Source organism: Heterocephalus glaber, unplaced genomic scaffold, assembly GCF_053883595.1.
Source record: "Heterocephalus glaber isolate CG9 unplaced genomic scaffold, H.glaber_assembly_v1.0 deba00000122, whole genome shotgun sequence".
Taxonomy (NCBI): Eukaryota; Metazoa; Chordata; class Mammalia; order Rodentia; family Bathyergidae; genus Heterocephalus; species Heterocephalus glaber.
Window position 1 is genome coordinate 84,520,638 of NW_028258138.1, and position 26,307 is coordinate 84,546,944.

The 26,307-nt window shown below is 45.0% G+C and overlaps 1 protein-coding gene and 1 long non-coding RNA gene across 11 annotated transcripts in view; one reads left to right on the top strand and one right to left on the bottom strand.

Moving 5' to 3' along the window:
• The window catches only part of Atp8b4 (ATPase phospholipid transporting 8B4 (putative)), a 220,421-nt gene that overhangs the window by 183,514 nt on the left and 10,600 nt on the right, over window positions 1-26,307 (top strand). For 7 of the 9 annotated variants that reach the window (XM_087180903.1, XM_087180900.1, XM_087180905.1 and 4 more), the window contains 4 exons: window positions 1,211-1,394; window positions 1,920-2,143; window positions 18,773-18,856; window positions 21,290-21,535. In XM_087180903.1, the coding sequence (XP_087037029.1) occupies window positions 1,211-1,394; window positions 1,920-2,143; window positions 18,773-18,856; window positions 21,290-21,535 (738 nt within the window). The remainder of the gene's footprint in view (window positions 1-1,210; window positions 1,395-1,919; window positions 2,144-18,772; window positions 18,857-21,289; window positions 21,536-26,307) is intronic. The other 2 variants (XM_021261344.2, XM_021261348.2) reach the window with 2 other exon arrangements.
• Window positions 13,611-24,596, bottom strand: LOC110350056 (uncharacterized). Of its 2 annotated transcripts, none has more exons than XR_002396359.2 (3): window positions 24,303-24,596; window positions 22,200-22,405; window positions 13,611-14,094 (listed from the first exon to the last, which is right to left on the bottom strand). It is a non-coding gene; the product is annotated as an uncharacterized LOC110350056 (long non-coding RNA). The 2 variants fall into 2 exon arrangements; XR_015438946.1 differs by having other exon boundaries at window positions 23,319-24,596.

The following is a 26,307-nucleotide window of genomic DNA, read 5'->3' on the forward strand; positions in this document are numbered from 1 at the left end:
CAGAGTTGTGTTTCTGTACTCATTCACCCAGACTTCCATTCATCCCATCAGCGATTATTAAACACGTGCAGGTCACAGTGTGTGAGTCTGACAATGACCATATGAATAGAACTCAGTGTTTGTCTTAGGGATTGCTTGTAGGAGTTTGTCAAACATACAGCAAAAGAAGAATGAACATAGAACAGGAACAGACTCATTTAGTTCCTTGTAGAAAAATCAAGGAAGACTCTCTGAAGGAAGTGATGTTTTCAAGTAGAGATGCTAGCAAGGACAAAGGCAGAGTCCAAACAAAGCCTATTAAGTCAAGGGAAAGAAGCAGTTTGGGTCGACAGGAATATAGGGTGGACTTAAAGGTGACCACAGAAGATAAAACTCAGCTGGAATGGTTGGGCCAGATTGTAATTGGCTGTGAATGTCTTGCTAAAGAGTCACTCAAAGATACCTGGAAGTTTAAGGGGATTTGTGTTTCTTCTTAATGTTTTTATTCAAAACTGTACAATGACATGTTTTCTAGAAAAATAATTACACAGTTAGTTGAAAGGGATTGCATTTACTTTCTAGTAACTTCTCTAGCATATCTAAAGGCTCTTACATATTTGGATATGGACAAGAGAGCAGTGCTTGGGGAACCCTGTTCAAGACAAAGGCTGCACATCACCCTTTTGCAGCACCCTCTGCCTTTGGTCACGTTGTTCTTCAAGGGTGAATCTGCAGATTGTTGGCTTTTCATCTTGCCTGCACATTAACAGCCAAAAAACAAACACCAAATATATAAAACAACAATACAAAGGAGACAAAAAGCCAATCTCATAAAACCAACGAATCACCACCATTTATAGTTCACCTTAAACTTTTGAGATGGTGAATAGTTCCACCCTTTGCTTTTGCTAACGTTTTTGGGCTCCAGACCTTCTCTGACATCTCACCAAGGCAGCATGGGAAGGTGTCAAGGAGGACATGTGAATGAGCAGCAGGGTCTTTTATTTTAAAATCCCTCGGTGATTACCCCGAGTTCAACACTCATTTCTTTTGTTTTTGTTGCCTTTGTGACCATGAATCAACAATGACTTGTTGAAATGAATGAAATGAAGTCAGTTAAATGAAGTCAGCTTTAAAAAGTCAGTTTAAAAACAGGACATTTGCTTCCCAAATTACAGCTCTGAGTTATTATGGCCTGTTACTTTCTGGATTTTTCTTTTTACTCTTCCAGGCTCATGCCCTTGAAAGTGACATCAAGAATGACCTCTTGGAGCTTGCCTGCCTGTGTAAGACTGTGATCTGCTGCAGAGTCACCCCGCTGCAGAAAGCCCAAGTAGTAGAGCTGGTGAGAAAGCACAAGAATGCTGTCACTCTGGCCATCGGTGACGGAGCCAATGATGTCAGCATGATAAAAAGTACGCGGTGTTCATTCAGTGGGGCATTCTGCACACCCAGGGCCCCCAGTTTCAGCATCTGGTAATGTGTGATAGAGATTTCATTAAAACTGAATTTTGCAGTTTCTTAGGTCAGTGATACTTTCGAATCCAGTGCTTCCACCATTATTACCATCCGTAAGAATGTTTGTGTTTAATGAAATCATTTGTGTACTTTTAGATTAGAAAAGGACATTGGCCACCTTTTACTATTGGGGGACCTAAGTGGCTGCAGTGTAGATGAAAGAACACTGCCCGAGTTTAACTCCATCTTTACTGTTTGTGAATTGTAAATCCTTAACGGAAGTTACTGGGCTGTCCTCAGCAGTTTCCTCTTACGTAAAACTAGGGTAAATACCTAGTTATCGCTAGTATTTTATGAGATAATATGTGAGAGAATTGTAATTGCTTCAGCTGTAAGTTAAATGAGAGATGTAAAAGAGCAGTGATACGTTTCTGGAAGAGTCTGTCTCTGTTTGGGGAATGAAAGTGACTCTCTCTTTGTAGCTGCTCACATCGGCGTCGGCATCAGCGGCCAGGAAGGACTTCAAGCAGTCTTGGCCAGCGACTACTCCTTTGCCCAGTTTAAATACCTGCAGAGGCTTCTCCTGGTGCATGGAAGGTGGTCCTATTTCCGAATGTGCAAATTCCTGTGCTATTTCTTCTACAAGAATTTTGCGTTTACACTTGTGCACTTCTGGTTTGCTTTCTTCTGTGGTTTCTCAGCCCAGGTTGGTGAAAAACACTTTTGTTCCTTCCATAAGATCCCATGAATTGCTAATGGCTCTCCCTCATGGCTCTTTACTGATAAACAGAGAGCAGCATTATATGCCTGATCCACGTGGCAGTATGAGAGTTGTATAATTAATACTTGATGGAAACTTGGACTCTAACCTGAGAAGAATCTGTGATTAGCAGGAATTTACTTGTTTGCTCTTGTACATAGTAACTAATGAGAACTCCTTCCTATGTGCTGTTTAGTTTTTATTGAAATATTTTGGAGTGTTGACAGGTAGCCTTGCTGAAGATTTTCAATTTAAAACCAATGTTAAGAGAGGAATTGTTGAATATCTGTTGTGGGAAGATGGGGATTTAATCAACACATTGAATGTACCTGGGCTCAAAATAAATCAGTTTTAGTTCAGAGATAAGAAATTGATCACCCTGACTTCCAGTTTCGATAGCAACTCATTGGCTAAAAGTTAATGTACAGATAATGTTAGTAGCAAGTAAGGAACGTTAGCAAATTCACAAGTTAGAATGCTATTTTCATTTCTGCAAGTGGCTAGCAACTCAGTTTGGATCACATACACAGACTACACATTTTACTCTTCTTCCTCACATATCTTTTGATTTTGATGTCATACTTGGCATCACTTTATAATTTGTAACCTCAACATATTATTGTAGTTTTAGTTGTTTTTGATAGTTTGCCCTTTTCACCTTTATACCAGAGATAGAATTGATTTAAAATCATTATTACTGTATTAAAATGCTTTGCACTTAACAGCGTACTTACTTTTACCAGTGAATTTTCTACTTTCACATATTCTCGAGTTACTAATGACCCCTCCTCCTTCAGCCTGAAGAACCCCCTTCATCATTTCTTATAAGGGCAATCTAGCAGTGATAACTCTCTCAGCTTCTGTTTGGCTGAGAAAGTCCTTGCCAGTTCTTTGTTTTTGAGAGACACTGTCCCTGGAGATAGTATTCTTGTTTGGCAGGTTTTCTCTCCCTCCCAGCTTTCAAAGTTTCTGCTAAGGAATCCACTGATAGTCTCATCCCTTGTACGATTTCCTTTTCCCTTGATGCTTTGAACACTCTTTGCCTTTCACTTTCTGTTGTTGGTGTTGTTTTTGGGTCTAGTTTGTTTCTTCCCCCCAAATCCAAGGCCTTATGCATACAGTATGTGCTCTACCGCTGAGCTACACCCCAGCCTTGTCTTAACTTTTGACAATTTCCCTGTAGTGTGTCTGGATGCTCCTTGGATTCATCTGATTTGAGGTCCTCTGGGGTTCGTGGATCCGGTTTTCTAGTTCCTGCCCCAGCCATGGCAATTTCTCTCTCTGAGTTCTTTGAATATGTTTTTTGTCCCTTGCTTTCTTTTTCACATAAGCGGCTCAAGCCATCTTCACTCTTTTTCCCTCTTTTTCACTTTATTCCTGCTCTGCTGACCCCAGGAGCATCTTTCTGGCCATTATTTTGAATCCCCTGTCAGGTAAATCACATATCTTTGCATCATTTTGGTCACTTACTGATTTGTTTTCTTCTGTAACCTGGAATTCATTCCAGTGTTTCTGCGTCTTCTTTGGCTCTGCATTGGCCTTGCGCACGAGATAAGGCGTCTTGTCAGACTGGCCTCTAGTAGGAGAAGGATCTCAGCAATTCATCCAGCCAGAGATTTTAAGGTGTTTTCCAAGCCACTGCCAGCACACTGCTGTCTGTTTATTGTGTTCCCTGGACACGAGGATGTCCACATCCCATCAGCACCCTGCTGGATTCTCGAGATGCAGCTGGAAAGGTTGGTGTGTTTGTTGTTTGCTCCAATCCCTTCTCTCTTCACGGTGAAGCAAGGCATGAGCATATATGTCCACCTTTCTCTGCACTAAGCCAGGGAGAGGATTTGAAAGGAATCCCTGAACCCTTGTGTGGGCTGCACCCCCAGATCCTGGGGGGAACAGCTGCTGGGAGCAGATCCAATGGACACCCTCTCTATTTTCTGTGGTCTAGGACCACTCAGGAGTGCCAAGCCCCCTGCCTCCCAAACCAGCATGAAAGGCAGTGCCTTGGGTGGCCTCCATAGGCGCTGAGGGCCTCAGTGTGTGGCCACCTCCTTGCAGGAAGAACGGGCAGCCTGGTTTTGTCAGGGTCGAGTGGAGGGAAGGCCCATGACATGCCAAGCTCCGGCCTGGTGCTAACAAGGCTGTTGTTTGTTTGTCCTCTTGGCTCCGTGATGCAATTTTTTTGGAAGTCAGGCTATGAGCTCCTCCCAGAGAGCATGGGAGCTGCGTGTTCCCACCCCTTTCTGCACTGCTCTCTGTGGGTGCATCCCTTGAAGTGTTTGTGTACACATGGAAACAACCACCTTCTCCCATGATCCCAGGAGACATGTGAGTGCCTGGTCCCTCTTCCCAGAGCTGGGAAGTTTAGGATGGAGGCCTTTGGGAGGAGCTGTAAGAACAGGGACACTCAGCGTGCGGCATAAAACCCTTCTGGGGAGAAACAAGAGCTGCTTTGAAAGCATGTTCTCTGCACTTCTTCTAGGGGAGGCAGCCTGTGGAGGGGCATGATCATGTGGATGAAAGCACCACTGTTTTCCTGGTCTAGAGAGACTTTCATGTGTTTGATCCTCTCCACTCCCAGACTTAGTGAATTGAAATTCCATCTGACCCAGCTCTGGCTATCTTCCCGAAAGAGTAAAAGATGTCCTAACATGACAATCCATGGATACCCATGCTTGTAGTATCACAACTCAGAACAGCTAAATCTTGGAAGCAGCCTATGGGTCCATCAGCAGATAAATGGATAGGGAAAATGTGGTATTTATACACAATGGAATACTACTCTGCCACAAAGAAAGATAAACTGGAGTCATTTGTAGGAAAATAGATGTACCATGAGTCCATAATGCTAAGTGGAATAAATCAGACACAGGTTAAATATCACCCTGTTCCTCTTATATGAGAAACCCAGAGGATAAATAAGGAGCAAAATAAAAGAAAGATGATAGGAAACCAGGAGATAAACTTTGTGGAGATGGGAAGGGGGTAGAGGGATGGGGGAAGATAGAAATGAGGGGAGAAGAACATATTCATTGTGTTTCACAAACATATACTAATAAAAAAAGTTTAAAAAAGGAAAAGAAAAGAAAGCCAAAGCATAGAGCACCTCGGAGTTAGGGTGCTGTATGTGAAAGCCAAGCCCTGTGGACCCAGGGAGGCTGGGTTTGGGGGGTCTCTTTCCCAGTTTTTTGGCCCAGTACCCAGGAAAGATCCACTGGAGTTGCCCATTTCTCCGCACTCATTGGATGGCTGGAGTCTGTCTTTCTCTCCGAGGGGATTGGGCCATGAGTGGATGTGCTTCTGGTGCCCACACGGAGGAAAGAAGAGTCGGGAGCCTCCTGTTCTACTAAAGGCTGCAGGTCAGAAAAGTTTTCACCCTCAGCATCAACTGTGAAATCTGAGAACCATAGCATTAAAGTACCTTTATGAATAAAAAAGAGTGTTTGCAGAACGCTTGAATGTAGACATGTCAGGGCATTAATATTTTCGAATAATGACAACAGAAGGCAAGATAATCTTTGAGAATGAAATGCTAACTATAACTCTCTTACTGCTTTCTTCTATTGTTCTTTCTTGCTTGGAAGGTTTAATCAATGACATTAGTTTCAGTGATGTTCATAAAGCTAACTTTTTCAATCATTTTATTGCTAAAAGACTGCGTGTGAATTAAACAGTGGCATTTTGTGTTCTCTTAAATGAGCCAAGAAAGGTTAGCAAAGCCTTTTTGTAATCGAAGTATGTTTTGCATGGTTTTCACTTTTTCTAGGAAGTTGAGATTCCTTAAAGTGAGGCACACTTTTATCCATTCCTAAAGTTGTCTTTTAAGAATAACATGCCTGGAACTAAAGGCAGAGTGTGTTGCTATTTTTGCCATTCTGGGTAATCTCTCGACAGCGCAATTAAAGCAGGGTGTTGATTTTTGCTTCGCAGATGGGGATGTTGTCTCTGCTCCTCCACAGCAGGCTGGGGTCAGGGACACTCATGGGCTCCAGATTCCACCTCCATCCGAAAGAGTCATGTGTGGGGACGTGGCCTGGGCCTCCCCAAGCTGGTGGCCGTCCCTCCACAGAGCAGCAGAGCAGACTATTTGCTAGGTGGTGTTTCTGAAAGATCTAACCTTCCTATTCCAAAGAGTGATGGCTGAGAAATCACAGAACTTTGAAAGGATAACTTTAACTTCACCTAAACTTGTTAGGATACAGAAGAGTACTTGATACTTGCATTTACAGCACACTAATGTACGTGTAGTTAAGGCTACTGCCAAGTGTCTTTATCAAAGCAGCGAAGCTGAAAGCAATGTTCAGTGACTTCTCACCTCTACATTTCTGTTAATTCTGTTGTTTTCAGGATCTGATAACATTGGTCAGTCAGAAGTTAAGCAACTGGATTTTAAGTTCTTTCGCCAGTCTTCACATTTAAAAAGAGAACAATAATTGCTGCAAAGACAGGAGTATCTGAGAGTTGACCCTCACTGTAAGATGTACACTTGGGTATGACTAGGTTTCTGAATGTAACTTGGCATGTTTCTTTTTTGTGTTCCTCCTTTCTCTTTCGTTTTCACACTGAAAACTCTAGTCATTGCACAGCCCTCACTTGGAATCCATTGTCCATGCTGATTGACCCTGTTCCTTCCGGCGCTGGTGACCTGCCCTGGACCAGTGGTTCCCAAGCTTTGGTTTATGCGCTTGTCCACGCACAGCTTGCTATGTCCCAGCCTCAGAGTTTTTGACTCAGTCAGTATGAGGTAGAGTCTGAGGACTTCCGAGCCTGACAGGTCCCCTGGAGAGAGCAGGGTCCATACTTGGGGAGGGCCTGTGCTGGACAGCTGAGAACACCCTCAGGTCTGTTTCCTTGAACTCAGAACCCAGAGTGACACCCAAGCCTCCATCTTTATTCTGTCTGTGCAGGACCCCTTCATCTTCCCCAAGGCAGGGGCATGGGGCAAGCAAACAGTAGGCCTCCACATACCAGAATTTTCCAGAGGATGCAGAGTCCCCTCATCCTTCCCACCAGGTGATTGTCCCCAAGGTGTAGTATACCTGTCCCAGCCTGCACCAAGACAGGCTGTGGAGGGAAAAAGCATTATTTCAGGGCTGAAGATGGCATTCTCCAGCTTAGCCAGTCTATCGTGGTTTCATCTAGTTTACCCGTGTTCTCTGCAGGAAAACATGAGTGGTGAACAGTGCCTGGCATATAGAAGTGCTGTGGTCGTATCATGGTGCTGGATGTTTCCGGTGCAGCAGGAGAGCTTTCTCCGGAGCTCTCTGTCTCCCGTGCCACGGCCCTTCCTGCACTTGCCCTGTCACTGCAGGCTCTGGGTCTGGGCTGTGTCAGTGTGTGCAGCCAAACAACTCCATGAGGAAGGAGCTCAGGGTCTTAAGTACTGCCTGTGCTGAGGGCTTTAATTCCAGATCACACGATCTTTCCCATTCTGAGAATATGAATATGGTACAATAATCAACTAAGCCACAAGGGATGTATTTCTTAATTCTTTATTCATCAGTTTATCCAAGGAAAGTCATAGATCAGCTTTCTCAGGTTTATTTTGCTCTGAGTGGGACTTGGCTGGTTTAAATTGGGCAGGACACACCCTCTTTAGGCAAAGGAGCAATCATTACGTTAAACTGAGTAGGAATCCTAGACTGCTGCCTGCCTGCTCCCCCGCCCCCCCCCCCCATCTCTGTCTCTGTTTCCCTCTCTCTCTTTCTTTCTGTACCGGGGACTGAACCTAGGGCCTTCACACTGAGCTAAATCTCCATTGCTTTTTAAAAATTTTGAGAAGTCCCAGATGGGACTCAAACTCACAATCCTCCTGCTCCAGCCTCCCGGAGTTCTAGGATTACAGGTGTGCACCACCACTCATTATGTCTTTTCTATTCCCTGTTCTTTTTACTTGAAGGGCTTGATCAGCAAGCAATTTAATTATGAAAGGTGTTTTGAAATATTTTCTTAGCCCTGTTTTTCTGAGGACAGTATACTCTCATTGAGGCAAGGGAAAGAAAGCAACATATCGGGGAGGAGCGTACTCTGCAGAGAATTTGTGGGTGGCCCTCATGGAAATCCTCTAGGCAGCTTGGGCCTCCACAGGTGGGGTCTTCCCCCTCCTGCCTTCTTGCTCCTCAGCTGCTTCACTGGAATCAAAGGCCCCATGGGGGAATGGATGGGGCAGTAGTGGGAGCTTCAGGGCCTTCGGACCCAGCAATGCCAGGCATCCTCCAGAGCCGTCCTGGGCAGGGGAAGCTTCAGTAGCTGTCTCTGTCCACCCCAGCAGTAGAAACTCACTGCGCTCCACAGTGCAGAGCTGACAGCCTGATGTTCGGTCATTTGACAACCATCAGCTGAGTGCCAGTTTCTGGCCAGGGACCCCGATAATCCGCAGGGACACTAGAGTGACTTGGAGGGCTGCATTTCCTGCCCTCAGAGAACTTACAGGCTGGAAATAATGCTGTTTTCATAAATGGAAAGCTGATGTTGGGTAGCTCCTCCATAGCTACATTTCTCTTGTTTCTTCATCCCGAGTCTCTTCTGAAATCAGTGCCTCAATAAGGCTTATCTTGGGCCACCCCTCCCAATTCCCAGTAGGATTCATAAACACTGAAATATTCTTCCCTACACCTCTCATCAGACTGCTTTAAAGCGATCCATTCTGTAGCTAAAAACAGCTGACCAAATACGAACAGGCTGTGTTCTTTTAGACATGCAGTTGACTTCTGTAAAAGTTTAATTAATGAAGTCAGGTGTGCTTTTTCTGTACCTCCTCAGCCCACCTTTCAGAGCCTGGTGAATTGCCTCTGGGCTGCCCTCCTCTTCTCTGACAGCCAGTGCCTGTCCTGGGCGGTGGGCTGGGCTAGGTGTCTTGGTCTGGTGGCCTGTGACATCTGAGGCCCCAGGGGGCCCAAGGGAGGGGCTGCCCCCTGCCTGTGGACTAGTGGCACTTAGGATGTCACACATGGTTGGTGCTATGATGCAGTTTGGGCTGTGCTGGGTTGCTGTACTTCCCTTTGGTCAACCTAGTCTTGACTGGAATCTGCTTTCACTGGCCTTGCTAGGTGAGCTCTCCTGGAGAAAGAGCTGAGACACAGAACCAAAAGTGTATGTCTTGTTGAAACCTAGAATTGTTGCCTGGCAGGAAACTTCAGAGAGATTGAAGCTGGATCCTCATTGTACAGAGGAGGAACCCAGGTCTCTCAAGAGCTGAGATCAGTGGTGAGCAAGGCTGGGACTAGAACACAAGTCTCTGAGGTTGCATTCAGCGTGCTATTTACTCTGGTTACTAAGTGGCTACTCAATTTGTCACAAACTCACAAAAGCTACTTTCCTTTTCAAGCTGTGCTTGCTCAACCTCTGATTAACAGATGTTTCCTTTATTTGCAATCTGAAGGAAAAACATCCAGAAACACTCAATTCCATATGACCATGAAGGAGGGCACCAAGGCTCCTGTGGAGAGAAGGCTAATGTCTTGGGTGATAGCTCCCAGAGTTGAGACCTATAGCAGGGGTGCACATTCCCCTAGGGCCCAGGTGAACGGCCTTCTTGAATCATCTAGAACCATCTGAAGCTTGAGGCCACCTTCTTCCAGCAAACACTCCCAACTGAACAGCTGCTGACAGATTAAATATAATCTGTCCTGATAAGATCACCGGCCAGATCTCTGGCCCACAAGTCTGGATAAAGGTCAGATATGTCTCTAAGCTGAATCACAGATCCCTCTTAAGGACACGCCTTATCCCAATCTGTTATTGAACCCTTGTGATTTTCATGGAGTCTACTGTGGGAGTGTGTTCACTGTTCACACCTGTAACTTATTTCAGGAGCACCCTAGGCCTCGGGACTTTTAATAAGGATGTACCCCACCCCCCAGAGTCAACAAGAACAAAAATGTAGAGGCTCTATTTAGGAAATTGCCGTTTGAATCTGTGTAATTACTGGCACTGTGTACTTGTGAGATGATAGTATCTGATGACAATTTATCATTGTCAGGGAGATACAGAGCTGTGTATTTTTAAATTTCTGCTGTGATATGGAAGCAATTATCTTGTCAAGGCTGGAAAAACTTTGGTTCTGTCAAACAATATAAGAAAACTCATAATGAAGAGTTTGGAAAGTGACGAGAAAGAGTGAGACTGATCACAAGGCTTGGATGAGTTCGTGGGCTTGGTTACCTGGGGTTTCGGCTCCACCTGGCACGGCGGCTGCCTCCCCCTGGCCTTCCAGATGTGGCCGTGGAAACCCAGGGTGGGGCTGGTGCTCGGGCTTCCTGGATCCTGCTAGTGCATTTCTGCTAATTACATAAATCAAGAGCAGATGTGCCGAAGCTGAGCACCTCTTATTTATTCCACAATGTGTTCTCTTTAAATGACAAATGTTTTTTAAGGCCAAAAAAAGTTATTATATAGCTCTCCTTTGCAACACACAGCCAGAGGGTTATGCATCTTGAAAAAACCAGTTCACACCAAGAGCTAAAAGGAGCAGGCCCTGTGGTCTTGGAGCAGAAATCCCTTTGAAACTGTTTAAGAACCTTATTAAGGCTTATATACATATGGCATTCTGTGAGTCCTGGATTCTGTGCTCTCCAAACCGTTTTTAGATTGTAACTTGTAGCTGGATTATTTTTTACTCTATATAATGTGGTTGATAAGGCTAGTAAATTACTCCCACAGAGAAGGCAGCAAGGAGGAGCTTTCCTTAAAAAGGAATACAGGGGAGTTGGAAAGGGAGAGAGCTCTCCCCTCTCTTGTGTTTCTGATCTTCGAGAAGACACTGGTGGCATGCCAAGCGGATTAGTGGCTACCTGAGGAGCATGGCTTTCTCTCTCATTCTGAATACTGAAAATGAGGAGCAGACATTTTGGAAGTGGAAGCAGTGTAGGTGATGCTGGAAGGACAGGGACTTTGAGGCATAGTTTTGTGGAGTCCCTGTTTATGTAAACAAATGAGGTCACTCAGAATCATGGTGTTGGCACCATGCAGCCAGCATAGTCTCAGGACAGACCACTTCCCACATCAGAACATCTGGTCAACCAGTGTGTGCAGAGGGGCAGAGGTAACAGAAATGGGGTGGGACAGGTCCATGTGGGTTCTGGTCTGGACTCTTGTGCCCCTCTTAGCTGTTCCTAGTCACCAAAGGAGAATAAAAAGGAAGCGTTGTCTAGGATAATTGGGTAGTTGGAAATCTCTTGCAAGGAGAAGAATCCTGACAAAGAAGAAACCATGCTTGTGGCTTTAATATCTGTGACAGTCCCTGAATCTAAATCATGCTAAGCCATTGCCCTTCCCTGGGAAAGGCAGTTTCTAATATAACTGACTCAATGTGCTTCGATAGAGTCTGAGACAAGGCCAGAATCAGAAGTGATTGATATAATTAGGTATTTGTGAGGAAAATGCTTAATTCCATCAAGGTACTCATTTTCATTTAAGTCTTGTTCTAATTTTCTATTGATTTTGTGAATGTAATAGTTTATTATCAAGTTAAATCTCTCTGATTATTGGCCCACTAAAGATTTACACTTTCATCAAAAAGTGTAATTGTTGGGAAAATGTACCTTGTGGCTCACTCATGATACACACCACTTAAAGCTTGGATCCACGCACACCTCTCTCCCTCTCCTCCTTCTTCCTTTGTTTCCTAACTTCTGTAATGACAGTGTGCATCTGTTGAGTCTCCTTTCATGGGACACTCAAAGCCTCCTGTAGTCCTCATTTTATCACTAAGGAAACTAAGTTGTGGCAAGATTAGCACCTGACACCAGCCTGCCCAGTGGGTGCAGACTCCAGTGTCCTTACCTGTAAGGTGCTAGGTTCCTTTGATTGAGTACTTACCACGTGCCAGGCACTGAGTTTCATTAGGCTCTGGGGCCCCTCAGATGCTTCGTCTCCTGGTTGTAGAAGGGAATCAGCATGTAAGCCCATGGTAGGAATCAGTGTGTGTGTGTCGGGGGGGTGGCCTGGAACTCTGCTCTGAGAGAAAGAAGCAGCCCATATGTCATGGAAGAAATGCTGCTTATGGCTTTAGTTTCTGTGAGAGCCCTGCTGTCTGTAACCGGAAAGGACATTTCTAAAGTGAATGGTTCCATTTGCCGTGGAGAGTGGGGATGAGCAGGGCTCAGAGGGCTCCCTAGCAGACCTGCCTGGCCACCCCAAGCTGCCCTTCCAGGACCCATCAGATGTCCTAGCAGAGGACCCTTGGGAGGAGAGGTGCAGCTGCGAAGAATGGCCAGTGCATCAGGCATCAGTGAGACTTGGGGACTGATTTCATGTGGGTGCTGGAGAGAGTTAGGAATCACAGACATCTGATGTGGATGCTGGGGCAGATGAGACAGTGTCAGAAGCTAGTGTGAGGGACACAGGACGTGGTTCTGGTTAAAGGGCTGTGGGAAGAGCTCAGGTGTCAATGTCACAGATTTGAGGAGCCTAATGTATATCCACAGGGAAGGTAAATAAATGGCATTTATGAAAAGTTGTAAAACACTTCACAGCTGCTTGTAGAGCACCTTCACTGGCCAGGTGCTGCTCTGGGGATTAGGGTTCTACTTGTAAACAAGGCTGTTTCCATGGCAATTATACTCCTGTAGGATAAAGACAATCAGAAGTATGTCAGTAGAGGATTTCAGAGTTAAGAAAGCATCGAGTGATCTAAAAAGTCTCATCGAACACATGACTTGGACTTCAGTATTTAGAAGGAATCTCCCATTAGAATACTGTCTTAGTCCCTTGCTTGTCACTGGGACAAAGTACCCCAGACCCACATTAAAAGGGGAGAAGTTTATTTTGGCTCGTAGTCACAGTCCATGGTTGACTGGCTCCAGGGTAGCATTGAGTCGAGAGGGGCATAATGGGGGAAAAGCTGCTTCCTTCATGGTGGCCAGGAAGCACAGAGATGCAGGCGGTGCCCAGGAGGGAAATATGAACCAAGTCATGCTTCCAGTGACCTGCCCCTTCTGACCAGGCCCCACCTCCCAACATCAAGCCATCCAGCTGTATTGCCCCAATAAGCCATCACCTTTGACAGCCCTATCTTGGGTATGAGTACTCTAACAGAGGGCACAGCACAGGCAAATGTCCTGAGGCAGGAGAAAGCAGAGGCAGTTGGAGAAAGATAGAGTGGAGTTTGGTGAGGGTGATAGGAAGGTGAAGTTGAAGGGGCGGGCAGAACTCAGGTAGGGTTCTATTCAAAGGAGAGCAGGAAGCCACTAGTGAGTTTTAACCCAAGTAAACACTAGTGTTGTCATTTTAAATGACAAAAAAATTCTAAATCTAAAAAAAATTTTGAATCTTTACAAAAACTATTTATTGCATGCTTTCAGCTATGTCAAACAAAATAAAGAAAGAGACTTTCAGGGAACTGCCAAGTGATACCTCTGACCAAACAGGTAGCTTCCTGCAGCAGCCAGCATTGTGGACATGAAGATCCCGAGGCTGGGACTTGCTGTCCCACTTCATTGGCCACCAGTGGCAAACTTTGCGATCTCAATACCCCATCTACCAATGCTTGTCATATTAAAAAGGAACGTGGGGAAATGAAATATTTATTAACTTGTAAAAATAACTCTTGACATGTTTACATAGATATTTTTGAGAAAATTCTTGTCTTTTCCAAAACAAAACAAGACCAAAAAACCCCAAACAAACCCAAATTAATGAGAAGGGTGTCATTGCTTAACACTTTGGTAAAACTATTTGGGCTAATAAGACATCTGGGTTTCCATACCTGCTTCTGCTCTCAGCAGCTGTGATGTTACAAGTCGTATATATTCCTGAGAGGATCAAGTGAAGGGACAAATACATGACTTCATAGTGTTATGAAAATCGTTTTGACATTGTAGACCACACTTGGAAAAGCTGTGTTGAGATTCGACATTGGCCATCTTCTAGCCTTCGTGGAGCTCCGATCAGTCCCTCACCTGTAAATCGGGGACTGTTAAGAATCCTTACTCCATGGGGTCTTAGGACTCAGTGAATTAACAGCAAAGCACTTAGAACAGCACAGAGCAAGACCCTTGTAACTATCAACTATTTTTCCTTTTGTTCTTGTAATTCTGAGTGGAAACAAAAACTCTTCCGAGAAATTGCAAAAACTCATCGAGACTTTCTTCCAACTGATTTTCCCTTCCTGTCTCTCTTGCTCCAGTTGAAAAATGAGAGTTCAAACCTGGGTGCCAATTTACAAATGCTACTGTCAGATAATTGGAGGTTTTGATGCTGGCCAGTTGGTGACAAGGAAGCCACTTTGTGCCAGGCTGTCAGCTGCTGACTGTTGCGTCCACCATTGCTCCTGATTCTTTCCTTCTTAGCTCTTCTCCTCTGTGAAGCTGGTGGTGGATGAGTGGAGGGGGGAAAAAGTGATTCAGTGGCACCAGGGCCTGCTGGGGGCTGCCCACCTCAGTTTACCTGTTTTCTCCTCTGATTTTCCGTACCATAGTCATGCAATAAATTGAGGAATTTGAGGAATGACCATCAGATGCTGTCATCAAATTACTGACAATTCGTGTTAGCCCTCTGCCACATTGTTTGTTTGTTTTTAATAGGAGTGGGTGTAGTTCTCTGTCTTGCCTTCACATTGGAATTACTTGGGAAAATTTAAAACTACCAATACCTAGATTCTGCCTCCACATGTGCTGATTTAAATGGGCTGGGTGTGGCACAGAATCCACATTTTTTAGATCCTCACAGTCTCCAAGGTTTCACCAGGCTGTGACTATAAAAGGTCATAGACTTTACTTTTTTATTGTAAAATATAAAAAACTACCATAAATGTCAACTACATGATTTGTTATAAAATGAACACTTACCATGATCCTCCACAAGAAAGAGGACATTGCCAAACACCCAGGGCTCTTGTTTCTCTAGTCACTTCTTCTCCAGCTCTCTGGAGGTTACTGTTACCCTGACATTTTCTACTCCGTGTTTTGGTTTGTCTTATAATTTATGAATTATAGAGTATTAATCCCTAAACAACATGGAATAGATTTGCACATTTTTGCATTTATTTAAACCAAGTCCTGCTTCTTTAGCTAATGTTACATTTTAACTTTTTTATTCACTTGTGGTTTTGGATTTTTTTGTTATTCTATAGCATTTTATCATATCAATGCATGAGCGTCTTTGACCATGCCACTCCTGGTAGATATTTTGATTGTTTTGGTTTTGGACTATTATGGCCAATGCTGCTATGAATATTTTTGCGGGTATCATGGCACGTAAAAGTAGACATTTCTGAATATAGACAGTTAGAAGTATAGTTGCTGTGGGTCACTTTCCTGGCACTGGGACAAAATGCCTGACATCCACAATTTAAGGGAAGAGAGGTCTGTTTTGGCTCATGCTTTTCAGGGAATTCAGTCATAGTCTGCTGGCTGCAAGGCAGGAAGGGCATGGTGGGAGAAATCTCATCTCATGGAGGCAGCCAGGGAACAACAGAGGAGGCAGAAGCCAGGGATAAGGATTGACCCTTCCAGGCCGCACCTCCAGTGACCACCCCCAGCCAGTTCCCGCGCCCTGAGAGCATGTTCAGCTTTGAACACAACCGTGGAAGAATCCACTGATGAGCTCGAACCCGCTCAATCCAGTCACCTTCCACGCCCATGAGGCTTTGAAGCGACATTTTAGGTGTAAACCCTAATTGCTGGACAGTCACTCACCAGAAGGAAGAGACAGCAGCTGAGCAGAAGGCCCTTGTGGTGGGCTCTTAGGACAGGCTGTAGTTGGAGTCAGACCCTAGACACATCCCTGCCCTGGCTGCGACCTGGCCAGCAGTGCTGCACCCAGGAGTGTTGTTGACCTGTGGGAGGCCCAGCTGCTCTTGGTGGTTTTCCTGGGGGCAGAGCCAAGGTGCACTGCCTACCAAGGGTAGCGACCCTGATGACTCACTTCCCACTCTGGACCCAAGGGTGGCCTCCTGGAAGCTTGGTCATCTGCTCTACCATAGTAGGATGCCAGCTGGTCTTCATCCCACCCTCAGGAGCTGGGAGAAGCAAATAAGGGGTTTCTGGAGAGAGCTCTGATCATCCTAGGCCTGGAAATGTCAGTAAGTTCTAATTTGCTCCTTGGTCTTGACAGGTCATTCCCTGCTATCTTATTAGCTCCCTGAAGCTTTGAAGAGACGCTCTTTTGATGTCTCGGCTTTTTCTGGTTGTCTTCAGTTGGAAGTCTGGCCTGAATTGATTGCTTCGACACATGCCACCCCGCTCCCCCGCCATGAGTAGTATAGGCTTATTGCAGAGACCTGTGCTAAAATAACTTAGGGTTTCCAGGGACCACCAGAAAGCTTTCCCGGTGCCCGGATCTCTGGACAGCCGCTCCGCCACACCAAGCTGCATACTCTTCAGGTGGCTGTCGATGTCTTGTCCCATTTCGCTCCCAGTGCAGACAGGCTGTGGTATGTTCAAGTTGGCCCAGACTGGTTCCAAAGGCTGATCGTTCAATTTTCAGGAATTATGTGAGCCAGTGGTTAACCATGTGCATTATTAAAAATTAAATTATGCAAACTTATAATTTAATTAAATTCTGTGAAAAACAAAACCAAAATCCATCCACTGACAACTCATCACTTCCTAATTACTTTACCATGTTTTACTCTTTATGGCTTTGTCTTGGGGGTGTTAGGTGATACTGTGCTATTGCTCCCCTCTTCCCAACTCAGCAGTGAATGACAGCACTGCTTGGGATCCGTCCTGGGGGGACTGGAGCCTTAGGAAATTGCAAATGCTACAAATCAAGGCCTTTTTAAAAAGTCAGTTCTGAAATACTCATCCACATATCACAAGACACGGACCCCCTTTTCAAATCCTTATGGTGGTGGCAGAGGAGTTCCAAGCAGATGCAGAAGCTGACAAGGCTCGGGGAAAAGACAAAAGGGAACTTCCATGCAGAGAACTCAAAATCAGCGATGATAAATGGTCGTTCTGAGTCAAAGCTTAGGCTGCTTGATGGTAGTTCCTCATGTGGTTGCTTTGCCCAGTTTCTGTCTTGGCTATCGGTGGTAGAATTCATCTTCACTGCCCCGAGTTGGCCTCCCCTCAAAGAGAATGACATCAGGCAGCTCTTTCTGACATGAATTACAGGCCTGAACTCCAAGACACACAGAGAATGAAACAATGCTCTCCCTCACCCATCCGCCTACTCTCCTTTCCCCATCTGTTCTTTCTCAAGGTTGACTTTCCCCTATTGTCTGCCCAAGACAGTTACAGCAGCAGTACTTAGAGTCCTTCCTTCTCACCACAGGCTCGACCTTTGCCCATGACTGCTCGGCATACAGGGCAGTTCACAGCATCTCTGTTACCCAGTTCGGAAGAAACCCACCACAACCCTGTAAGATAGGCTGGGATTGGGTCTTTGAAGAATGGCCTGACTCCCCTTTTCTTCTAACATACTCCATGCCGTCTCACAGAATGAGTCTGTCCCAGAAAGCACTGTATTCAGTTCCCTTTTCCGTCAGATTTTATCTCAGTGAGACCACTCCTCACCGAAACCTTCTTTGATCACTTTATGACAGTCAAACACTTCTAAGTCTGCATCCTTTTTCCTCCCTAGTACTTGTTTTCCTCATTCATTCACCTCCCCCCATAAAATTGGATCTTGTGCGTTGCCTTTCTCCACCACCACCATTAGACTGCAGATTCCTTGACAAAGTTTTCATCTGAGTAATTGTGTAGTCACCACTGCCTAGAAGGTAGGGCCTGGCATATAGTGGCTCCTCAATGAATACTGGGCACGTGAATGAATAAGCCAGCCACATCAGAGTGGTTGAATGAGCACTGCTTTGGAGCTGGAGACCTCGGTTTTGATTTGTACCTGTGACCTCAGTCAGAAACTCTGAAAGACCCCGTTCCCACATCTCCAAGTGCCGTCAACAGAATGAGGCTAAATGCCTGTTGCACTCCCTTCCTCTGAAGAGGACATCTTCTGTAACTTACTCCCTACACTTGTGGAGGGACATTTTTCTTGTCTTCCTTGCTTATACCTAGTATAGGTAGCAGTTGGTTCCACTCTTACCTTGCTTTAAACTACTCCTAAGAAAAAGCTCTCCATTGGAACACAAGGCAGGGAGCACAGGCTCATTTTTGTTTTCCCTCTGAAGACTCTAGTAGCTCCTTTGTTTGGCGCTGAGGTCAGATATTTGGATTTGTGATAAGCCACTGCAAACCACAGAATGAAATAGAAAGCCATCATTGAGTATGAGGTCTCACTGTGGCAGCATTGTGTAGGTATCAACATACATTATCTCAGGGCCGGGGATTTAGCTCAGCGGTTCTGCCGCCTGCCCCACAAGCACAAGGACCCGAGTTCGATCCCTGGTACCAAAAAACAAACCAAGAAGCATACATAATCTCAGCTCCACCACCCTGTGGGGCAACAAAGGCCTCACTCAGATACCAGGAGCTGAAGTGTGGAGAGAGCTAGTGTCTCACAAAGGTCACAGAGCTGAGGAGAGGCAGAACCTGAGGGAGGACGCATATGTGTCCGTCTCCCAGAGCTGACTGCCACGCCTTAGCAGGTCAGGTTATTTAACCTGAGAGCCTGAGAGGGAGCGTTCTCACTAATGTGGACGGTGTTCCTCATGGGCATGTTCTTTCTTTCCAGACTGTTTATGACCAGTGGTTCATCACTCTTTTTAACATCGTCTACACATCATTACCGGTTTTAGCCATGGGCATTTTTGACCAGGTACGTATTTTTCTCTCCTTCATAGCTTAGTGTCTCTCTGACATACCTTTTAGTTGCTTCTGGCTTCTCAGCAGAAGACAAGATTCATGGAAAGAGCTCTAGAAATGCAGCTGTTTTACAGGGGGTTGCATGGGTCACAGACCCTGCTTCTCCCAAAGGGTTCTCTGCTCAGACTTTAGCCGCTCTCTTCTTAGAGATTCACACCCCACAGAATTGCTATGAAGGCTCTAGGAAGTCCTGCAGGAAGTAGTCTCTTCTATTTTAACCCAGCATTCTCCAAACTTCTGTGACTGTACTTCTGCCTTTCTTTTTTTCCCTCCTTGTCGTGCCTTTTGCTCCACACCCTAAAAGATGCTCCACCAGCCTCTGAGAGTTTGTAGAGAACCAACATGCAGTGTAGACAGGAAACCAAGGAGGCAGGTTGGGCCACAGAAAGCCTGCATGGGCAGGGAGGCACTCGGCCAGCACAGCGCCAGAACAGAAACTACGGGCCACAGGGCCACCAGGCAGTGGGACAGGAACACACAAAACCCATTGCCGAGGGCAGGAAGAGCGCAGATTTCTTGTGCTTGGAGTGAATACACTTGAGAGATGAGAGAGGAGGGAATCGATTATGAACACGGCGGGTCTGGCACGTCAGGAGCTTTGGAAGGGACTTCCTGGCTGCCCATGGGGAAGTAGAAGGCTAGACAGCTTGGTTTCCGTGGCCCAAGCAGAGCATATTATTTTTAAAAGTGTGGGCTTTTGGGGTTTTTGGTTTTTTGTCTTACTTTTAAGGAGACCAGATTTTCTCCCGGCCGTTTGCAAGGCCTCAGTTTCTGGCCCAGCGCCATCCATTTGGAAACAGATGACGCTCTGCGCCCCCTTGGGCTCGCTCGCCGCGCTGCGGGCTTGTAGTCAGACTGAGGCTCTCTTCGCCCAGGCAGAAAGGGCAGTTTGAGAAGAGCACGTTTTGGGGGAATTCTTCAACAAGTAATGAACTTCTGAAGACTTAGATGTAAAGGATTAAGAGCATTCATTTCCAAGTGCCCATGTTTACAAGTGTTTCTTTTCTTGGTGCTTTGTAGCTGCCCAGACTGTGGAGTCAAATAATAAAAATAAAGCAGTTTCTGGGAAAACATGGTTATTGTGCAACTCAAAAAAAATATAATAAAGCTCCTGCTGCCGTCAGTTGAATGTCTGGTCCTCTCCTTTCCTGCTTTGTCAGTTTTGGCCCTTACACTGATCACAGGACACAGGACACTGTTCTGGAAGGGACACTGTGATCGTCTATCAGTTTGTTCATTTTGTGAGGAGGAAGTCAAGCATTGGAGGTTCACGTCACTGTCCTCATGCCACCTAGCTGATAAGTGACAGAACTGCTTAGAGCCAGGCCACTTGGCCTTGGGGTTACTGCATTGTCCTATTGTTATCGATTCTTATTACTGTGTTTAATTTATTATTATTTTACCCACATCTGTGCAAGGATTCCTGAATGTTTTACATCCCGTTTAATCACAGGAGTGGTTCTAGGAGGGGGTGTTATGTTTGTGTCTGGAGTTGAGGAAACTGAGGCTCAGAATGGTCAAATAACAGGTCTTAGACTAGGCACTGTTGCCAGACTAGAACTCGGGCTATGGGGTGGCATGGCTTCAAAGCCTGTGCACCTCTGGCTGCTTTTCCTCCACCCACGGTCCTCCAATGCCCCCAGTGGTCGATTCTTGCCCTCCTGGTTTGTTCTGGGCACTTGGCTCTGGCACTCACAGTGTGGTGATCAGCATTACCTTGGAACTGGCTGGAAATGCAGTCTCAGGTTCACTGATCTATTGAGTCACCTGCACATTGAGAAGCATCATGCTGGTTTTTCCAGTCCTTGGTTGGTGCTAAACATCCTAATTTCTTTGTCCCAAATCCTTGGTACCTGCCATTGAATCCTCCCTGGATGAAACACATGGGTCCTAACCCTTCAGCCTCAGCCCCTTTAGGTTCTGGTTGGCAGTTCTGCCTCCAGAGCTCTGCTGCCCCCTGCTGGCCATTACTCCTCACCCTATGGACAATCACCTGGGATCCCCTGGCTACTCAGGGTGCCCTGGAATTTGGGAAGCTCCTGAGGAGTCTGCAGCCATGGCCAACTGCAGGGGAGTACAGGAAAGAAACTTTGATTTGAATCCAAGTACCTGGGTTCAAGTCAAATCGAATTCAGTGTCTGTTCCTTAAGATCTGTGTGACCGTTCATGAATTTGTTTTGGAAATTCAAGTTCCTTCCCTGTACAATAGAGATCATTTTATGGTCTTCTTCTTGAGGGATGAAAACAAGGTAGTGTCTTGTTGTGGCCCAGTGTATATTCGGGCATGCTTAAAAGGCATGTGCTATTTCTGGACACAGGGAATACAGGGCCCCTCTGGCTCTGCTCAAGCCATCCCGCCCCCGCTGAAATTACACTCTGTTTACAGGATGTGAGTGACCAGAACAGCATGGACTGTCCCCAGCTCTATGAACCTGGGCAGCTGAACCTCCTTTTTAACAAGCGTAAATTCTTCATCTGCATGGCCCATGGAATCTACACCTCATTAGCTCTTTTCTTCATCCCCTATGGGGCCTTTTACAACGCAGCTGGAGAAGATGGACAGCATGTGGCTGACTACCAGTCCTTTGCCGTTACCATGGCCACTTCTCTGGTCATTGTGGTCAGTGTGCAGGTAACTCTGTTCCCAAACACCCTGCGACTGGCTTTTACAACTTTTCCAGTTCCAGTTTGTTGTTGGCTGATTTTGTCTACTTGTTGGGAGGAAAATAATCCTAAGAGAATACTGAGGTTTTTTTAGTTACACACTTTGAGATGAAAACAGGAAACTTTAACACAAATTGCCAGATGTGGAGGATGAATAGTAGGTGTCTGTAACTTTCACATTTGTAGAAACCTCATAATGAATCACCTCTTTGGGTTGGGCATTGTGTGTAAAGAGAAATGATTCTACTACTACTTCCTTCTCACCTTTGAGGAAGAAGAATCTTCCAATGATAAGAGTCTTCCCATCATATCTTTAAGACTTAATAACTTCCAGGTTTTAAGTGAGAGCTGACATTTATCTGGCCATGCATCTCTGTGGAATTAACTCAAGATGTTTAATGCTCTTGCGGTGGCACACCCACATCTCAAAAGTAGGGAGCCTCTTCTGGTGGAGATGATTTTTGATGTCCTGTGACATTTTTTCAGGAATATCTTGAGCTGTGTTTCTGTTTTAATGCCAGTGGTGGTCAGTGCCCTTAGACACGGTCACTTCCAATCTACTTCTATTTGTAGCTCTGGATGGACACATCAAGTAATGTAATTTCTGTTTTATTTTGTTACCGTTTGATTACCTGCTCAGAATCAGGTGATCTCCTCTTTGTCATGAAAGGGGGGTTTCCACTTCTCTGGATTCTCCTTCCAGGGAGAGAAGGGCAGTTTGGGTGTAGAGGGACAGATGTCTTTTAGTTGTTACAGCTTATTCGCCTCTATTCACATCAGGCCTGTTCCTTGGTCCAAGAGATGATTTGAAAGGCCGTAACTGAGATAAGAGGCCAATCTGAAGGAAAACACAAATGGAAAACATTCCTCAAATGGCCTTAACATTATCTGCTAGATAAGGAAGGGTAATAAATTACCTGAAACATTCATAATAGATCTGACATATGACAGACATTAAATGCTTTTAGTGAAGCTCATCTTCACAATTAATCCTACGCAGTTTGGTTAACCTTATCTTTAGGAAAAAAAAAAGGCCTAGTGTATCTTTTTCTCTGCTTCCTTTTGCTTATCCATAAATTATTTTCTTATATGTTATCTCAGCTATGTTTTTATATTAGCTTTATATTTATAAGATGTTTCCCCCATAAAGCAAACAGTTCTTGCTGCAGTTGGATACCAGAGTTACATTTCTCCTTTTTCACAATTGAGAGACCACAGAAACAATCCTATTTTAAAAACATTGCTTAGCCCCCCCCCCCCCCCACAAATTGCAGAATGTTATGTCCCTGTCATTTGGTGTTTTTGGAGTAAGTTGTGAATTTCTTACCCTCCATGACTGAACTTGTATGAAGATGCTATCTACTCTTTTCAGAAGGGATCCACACCGAGGACTCCAAGTAACCCTTGGCCCCAGACTCAGGCAGTTTTGAGTGGTGGTGTCCAAGTCTACTCGGTTGAGGTCTTTGTGGCTATTTGTCCCCCTGAGAGCCACTCTCTGCCTTCCAGCACCCAAGGGCAGCAGGTCCTGCCCTGTCGGGTCACCTCAGGCACAACATCCCAGCACACTGGCTTCTCTCAGTGGGATCCATCAGTCTCTTGCCTGTCCTACATCTTTCCTCTTCTCTGCCTGGGACTCTCTCCCCTCTGCTTCCCTCGGTCACCAGTCTCTTCAGAGAGGCCTTCCTGGAGCCTCCTGTTGAAGTCAGGCCCAGTGTTCTCTGTGGTGAAACAGGAGTCTGCCCACTGTTTACCTCACAGCTGTCACCTCCCCTAGTAGGCGCATCTTGTTCCCTGCATGATCTCTGTCGTCTCACTGGAAGCCGCAGGAAGCAGAGTTGATGCCTGTGTTGTTCTCCCCATGTGTCCAGGCCCGGCCCATTGCCTGCAGTAGAACAGGCTCACAAAGACATGTCTTGAGTATTGAATACACGAGGGAGACATTTCAAGGACATTTTCCTTCTACTGAGTCTATCAGAAAAGGAAGTTCTTCTGCTCATGCCAGATCCCTAGGACTTAATGTAACTGACTTGTGTTCACAGATAGTGTCCATAGTTTTCAAATGTGCCCATACTTAGTCCCCAACTAATCTGAGAAGCAGACTCTTCCTGCTGAGTCAGGTACAACCATGGGCGGCCATGGAGCATGGGGACTTTAGAGGCCTTCATCAGCACAGCGCTTCGGGGAGGCCCTTCCCACACATGCACATGCGTGTGCCATCATCTAGCTGCCCACGTAGGTTAGGTTGCTTCTGCATTTTCACTATGGAAACTGACACAAGGGCAAGCTTTCATATACATACTTCTCAAGAGTATTCTCTGATTATCCCTAAGGATATATTCCTAAAAGTGAGAATTCTGGGCCAAAGCGTATAAGAAAGCTTAAGGTTCTTTTTACACATTGCCAAAAATCCTTCCAAATAGATCATTTTCAGGTGAAAGGTACAAAAAACCCTTCCCAACAGCCCTTCATGGATTCAGATCAACTCCTGTGGGTTATTTTACAGTGTTAAATTGATGACCTTTTGCTGCCTTGGAAATAATGTGTGTTGAAAAATATTCCTGAAGTTTACTATTTAAATAGGAATAAGCTTTAAAAGTCCTTTTTCTTTGAAATTAGAGTTTTACAGAAGAGCTGTAGGTACAAATGAGACAGTTTCTGACATTAACATTAAGATCTTGCATAACCATGGTGTGTTTGTCAAATCTAAGGAATTATCACTGGTGCAAGACTATTACCTGAACTGCAGACTTGGTTCATATTTCCCTAATTTTTCTATTGACCTCTTTTCCATTCCAGGTCCCCACATTGCTTATATTTGTCATTCTCCTTAGTCTTCCATCTCTGACAGCTGTAATCTTCCATTGTCTTTCATGACCTGGACAATTCTGAAGAGTAGTGGCCAGGTATTTCATAGAATGTTCCTCAGTGTGGGTCATCTGGTGTTTTCTCTGATAATCTGAGGCTGTGGCTGTTGAGTAAGAATGACAAAGAGCTAATGTTCCCTTTGTGTTGTGTCCTCTTAGGGAGCACAGTATATTAACATGCCTTGTTACAGAATTCTCACCTTGGTTACGTGGCTGTGACATCCTGTTCCAGAACTCTCCACTGTAAACTATGCTTCCCTGTTCATATTCCTTAAAAAGGAATCACGAAGTCCAACCACATTCTAGGGGAGAAAAATCAAGCTCCACTTTAGAGGACCAAGAATCAAAGAATTAGTGGTTGTATGTTAAGGTCATAACAGGTATATTTTAAATAAATAAAATGGATGTACCTTGAATCCATAATGTTAAATCAAATAAACTAGGCACACAAGCTTAAAAATAATATGATTTGTCTTATATGAGAAACCCAAAGTATAAGTACAAGTAAATTAGAGAGCAAAATAAAAGATAGACAATAAGAAATAAGGAGATAGATGTTTATAAAATCAGAAGGGAACCAAAAAATAGAGAAAGAGGTAAGGGGAGAGAGGAAGGGGATGTAAAAAGAAATAAGATGTGCCGGTACATGTACCAAATACTCACAGTGAATGTATTAGTGATGTACCACAAACATGTACTAATAAAATAAAATTTTAAAATACTTATATAACAATCTGGGTTCCAGAAAGAATAACTGATCTGCCCAAGATCACACTATGACTGCTTTTCAGACTCAGCACTAGGATCCAACAGTTTGAGCTTCCGAGTCAGTGTTCTTTAATGAAAGCATTTGTGTGGGTTCTTGTTAAGATTTGGGGCAAGCATTTCCCATCACACAGTTATTCCTGGGATGCAGGGTAATTAGGTAGAGTGGAGAAGCAGTGTCGTCATCATCATAACTGTGACACTGCCATGCAGTTGTGTATCTGCAAGGGAGGTGCTGGTCCCAGTCCTCAATAGCTGGGGCCACTTTGCCATGTTACAGGCTTGAAGTCCTCTCTTGGCCACAGACCTCATTCCACAGAGTTCCCCTACTCATTTCTCCCTGCCCTCACTCCCAAACCCAGCCATTAATTCTGAGTGCCAGGAGATTAAGGGTAACCTAGAGATGGTGCCCCAGGAGCAGATGGGTGAGAATGGAGCCTGGGTTTCTAGTACTCTCAACTCAAACTACAATGCCAGACACAAGTAAGTACTGTGAAATGAAATTAGGCACAGAGAGACACAAGGACAGTGGTTAAGATTGAACACAGGAAGTGAGGAGAACTGGGTTGAGGTACCAACTACCCCTACTCTCCTAGTTACACTCCTGTCTTGGCCTAGATGACCAATGCAGAGCTGTCCTTGGTGGTGGCCTTCAAAGGTCTCTATCATCATCACCACCATGAGTGATACTATGAATTACACTTACTATTCACAATGCCTCGGGGCAGTAGGCATTAGTGTTCCCTTTTACAGAAGAAACTCAGGGATGTTAGGCGACTTGCCTGAGGTCACACAGTAAATCCCAGAGCCAGGACTGGAAACCAGGTCTGTCTGGTCCCAGCACTGTCCAGGGCAAAGCCCTTCATTCTACAGTGGGGCTGGCTAAAATGCAAATTTCCAGAGAAATGTGCAAACAAAGCTTGCACTGAGCATAAATCAAGATAGCAGATACTGTGCCAGACACTGAAAAAATCCCATTATCTCATTTAATCCTCTTAATGGTCCCATGAAATGTAGATGTGATTACTACACATAAAGATGAGAAAATAGATGTGGCAAAAAGGGTAAGTTAGACCCAGTCACACGAAAGCGGCAGTCCAGGAGCTGAATG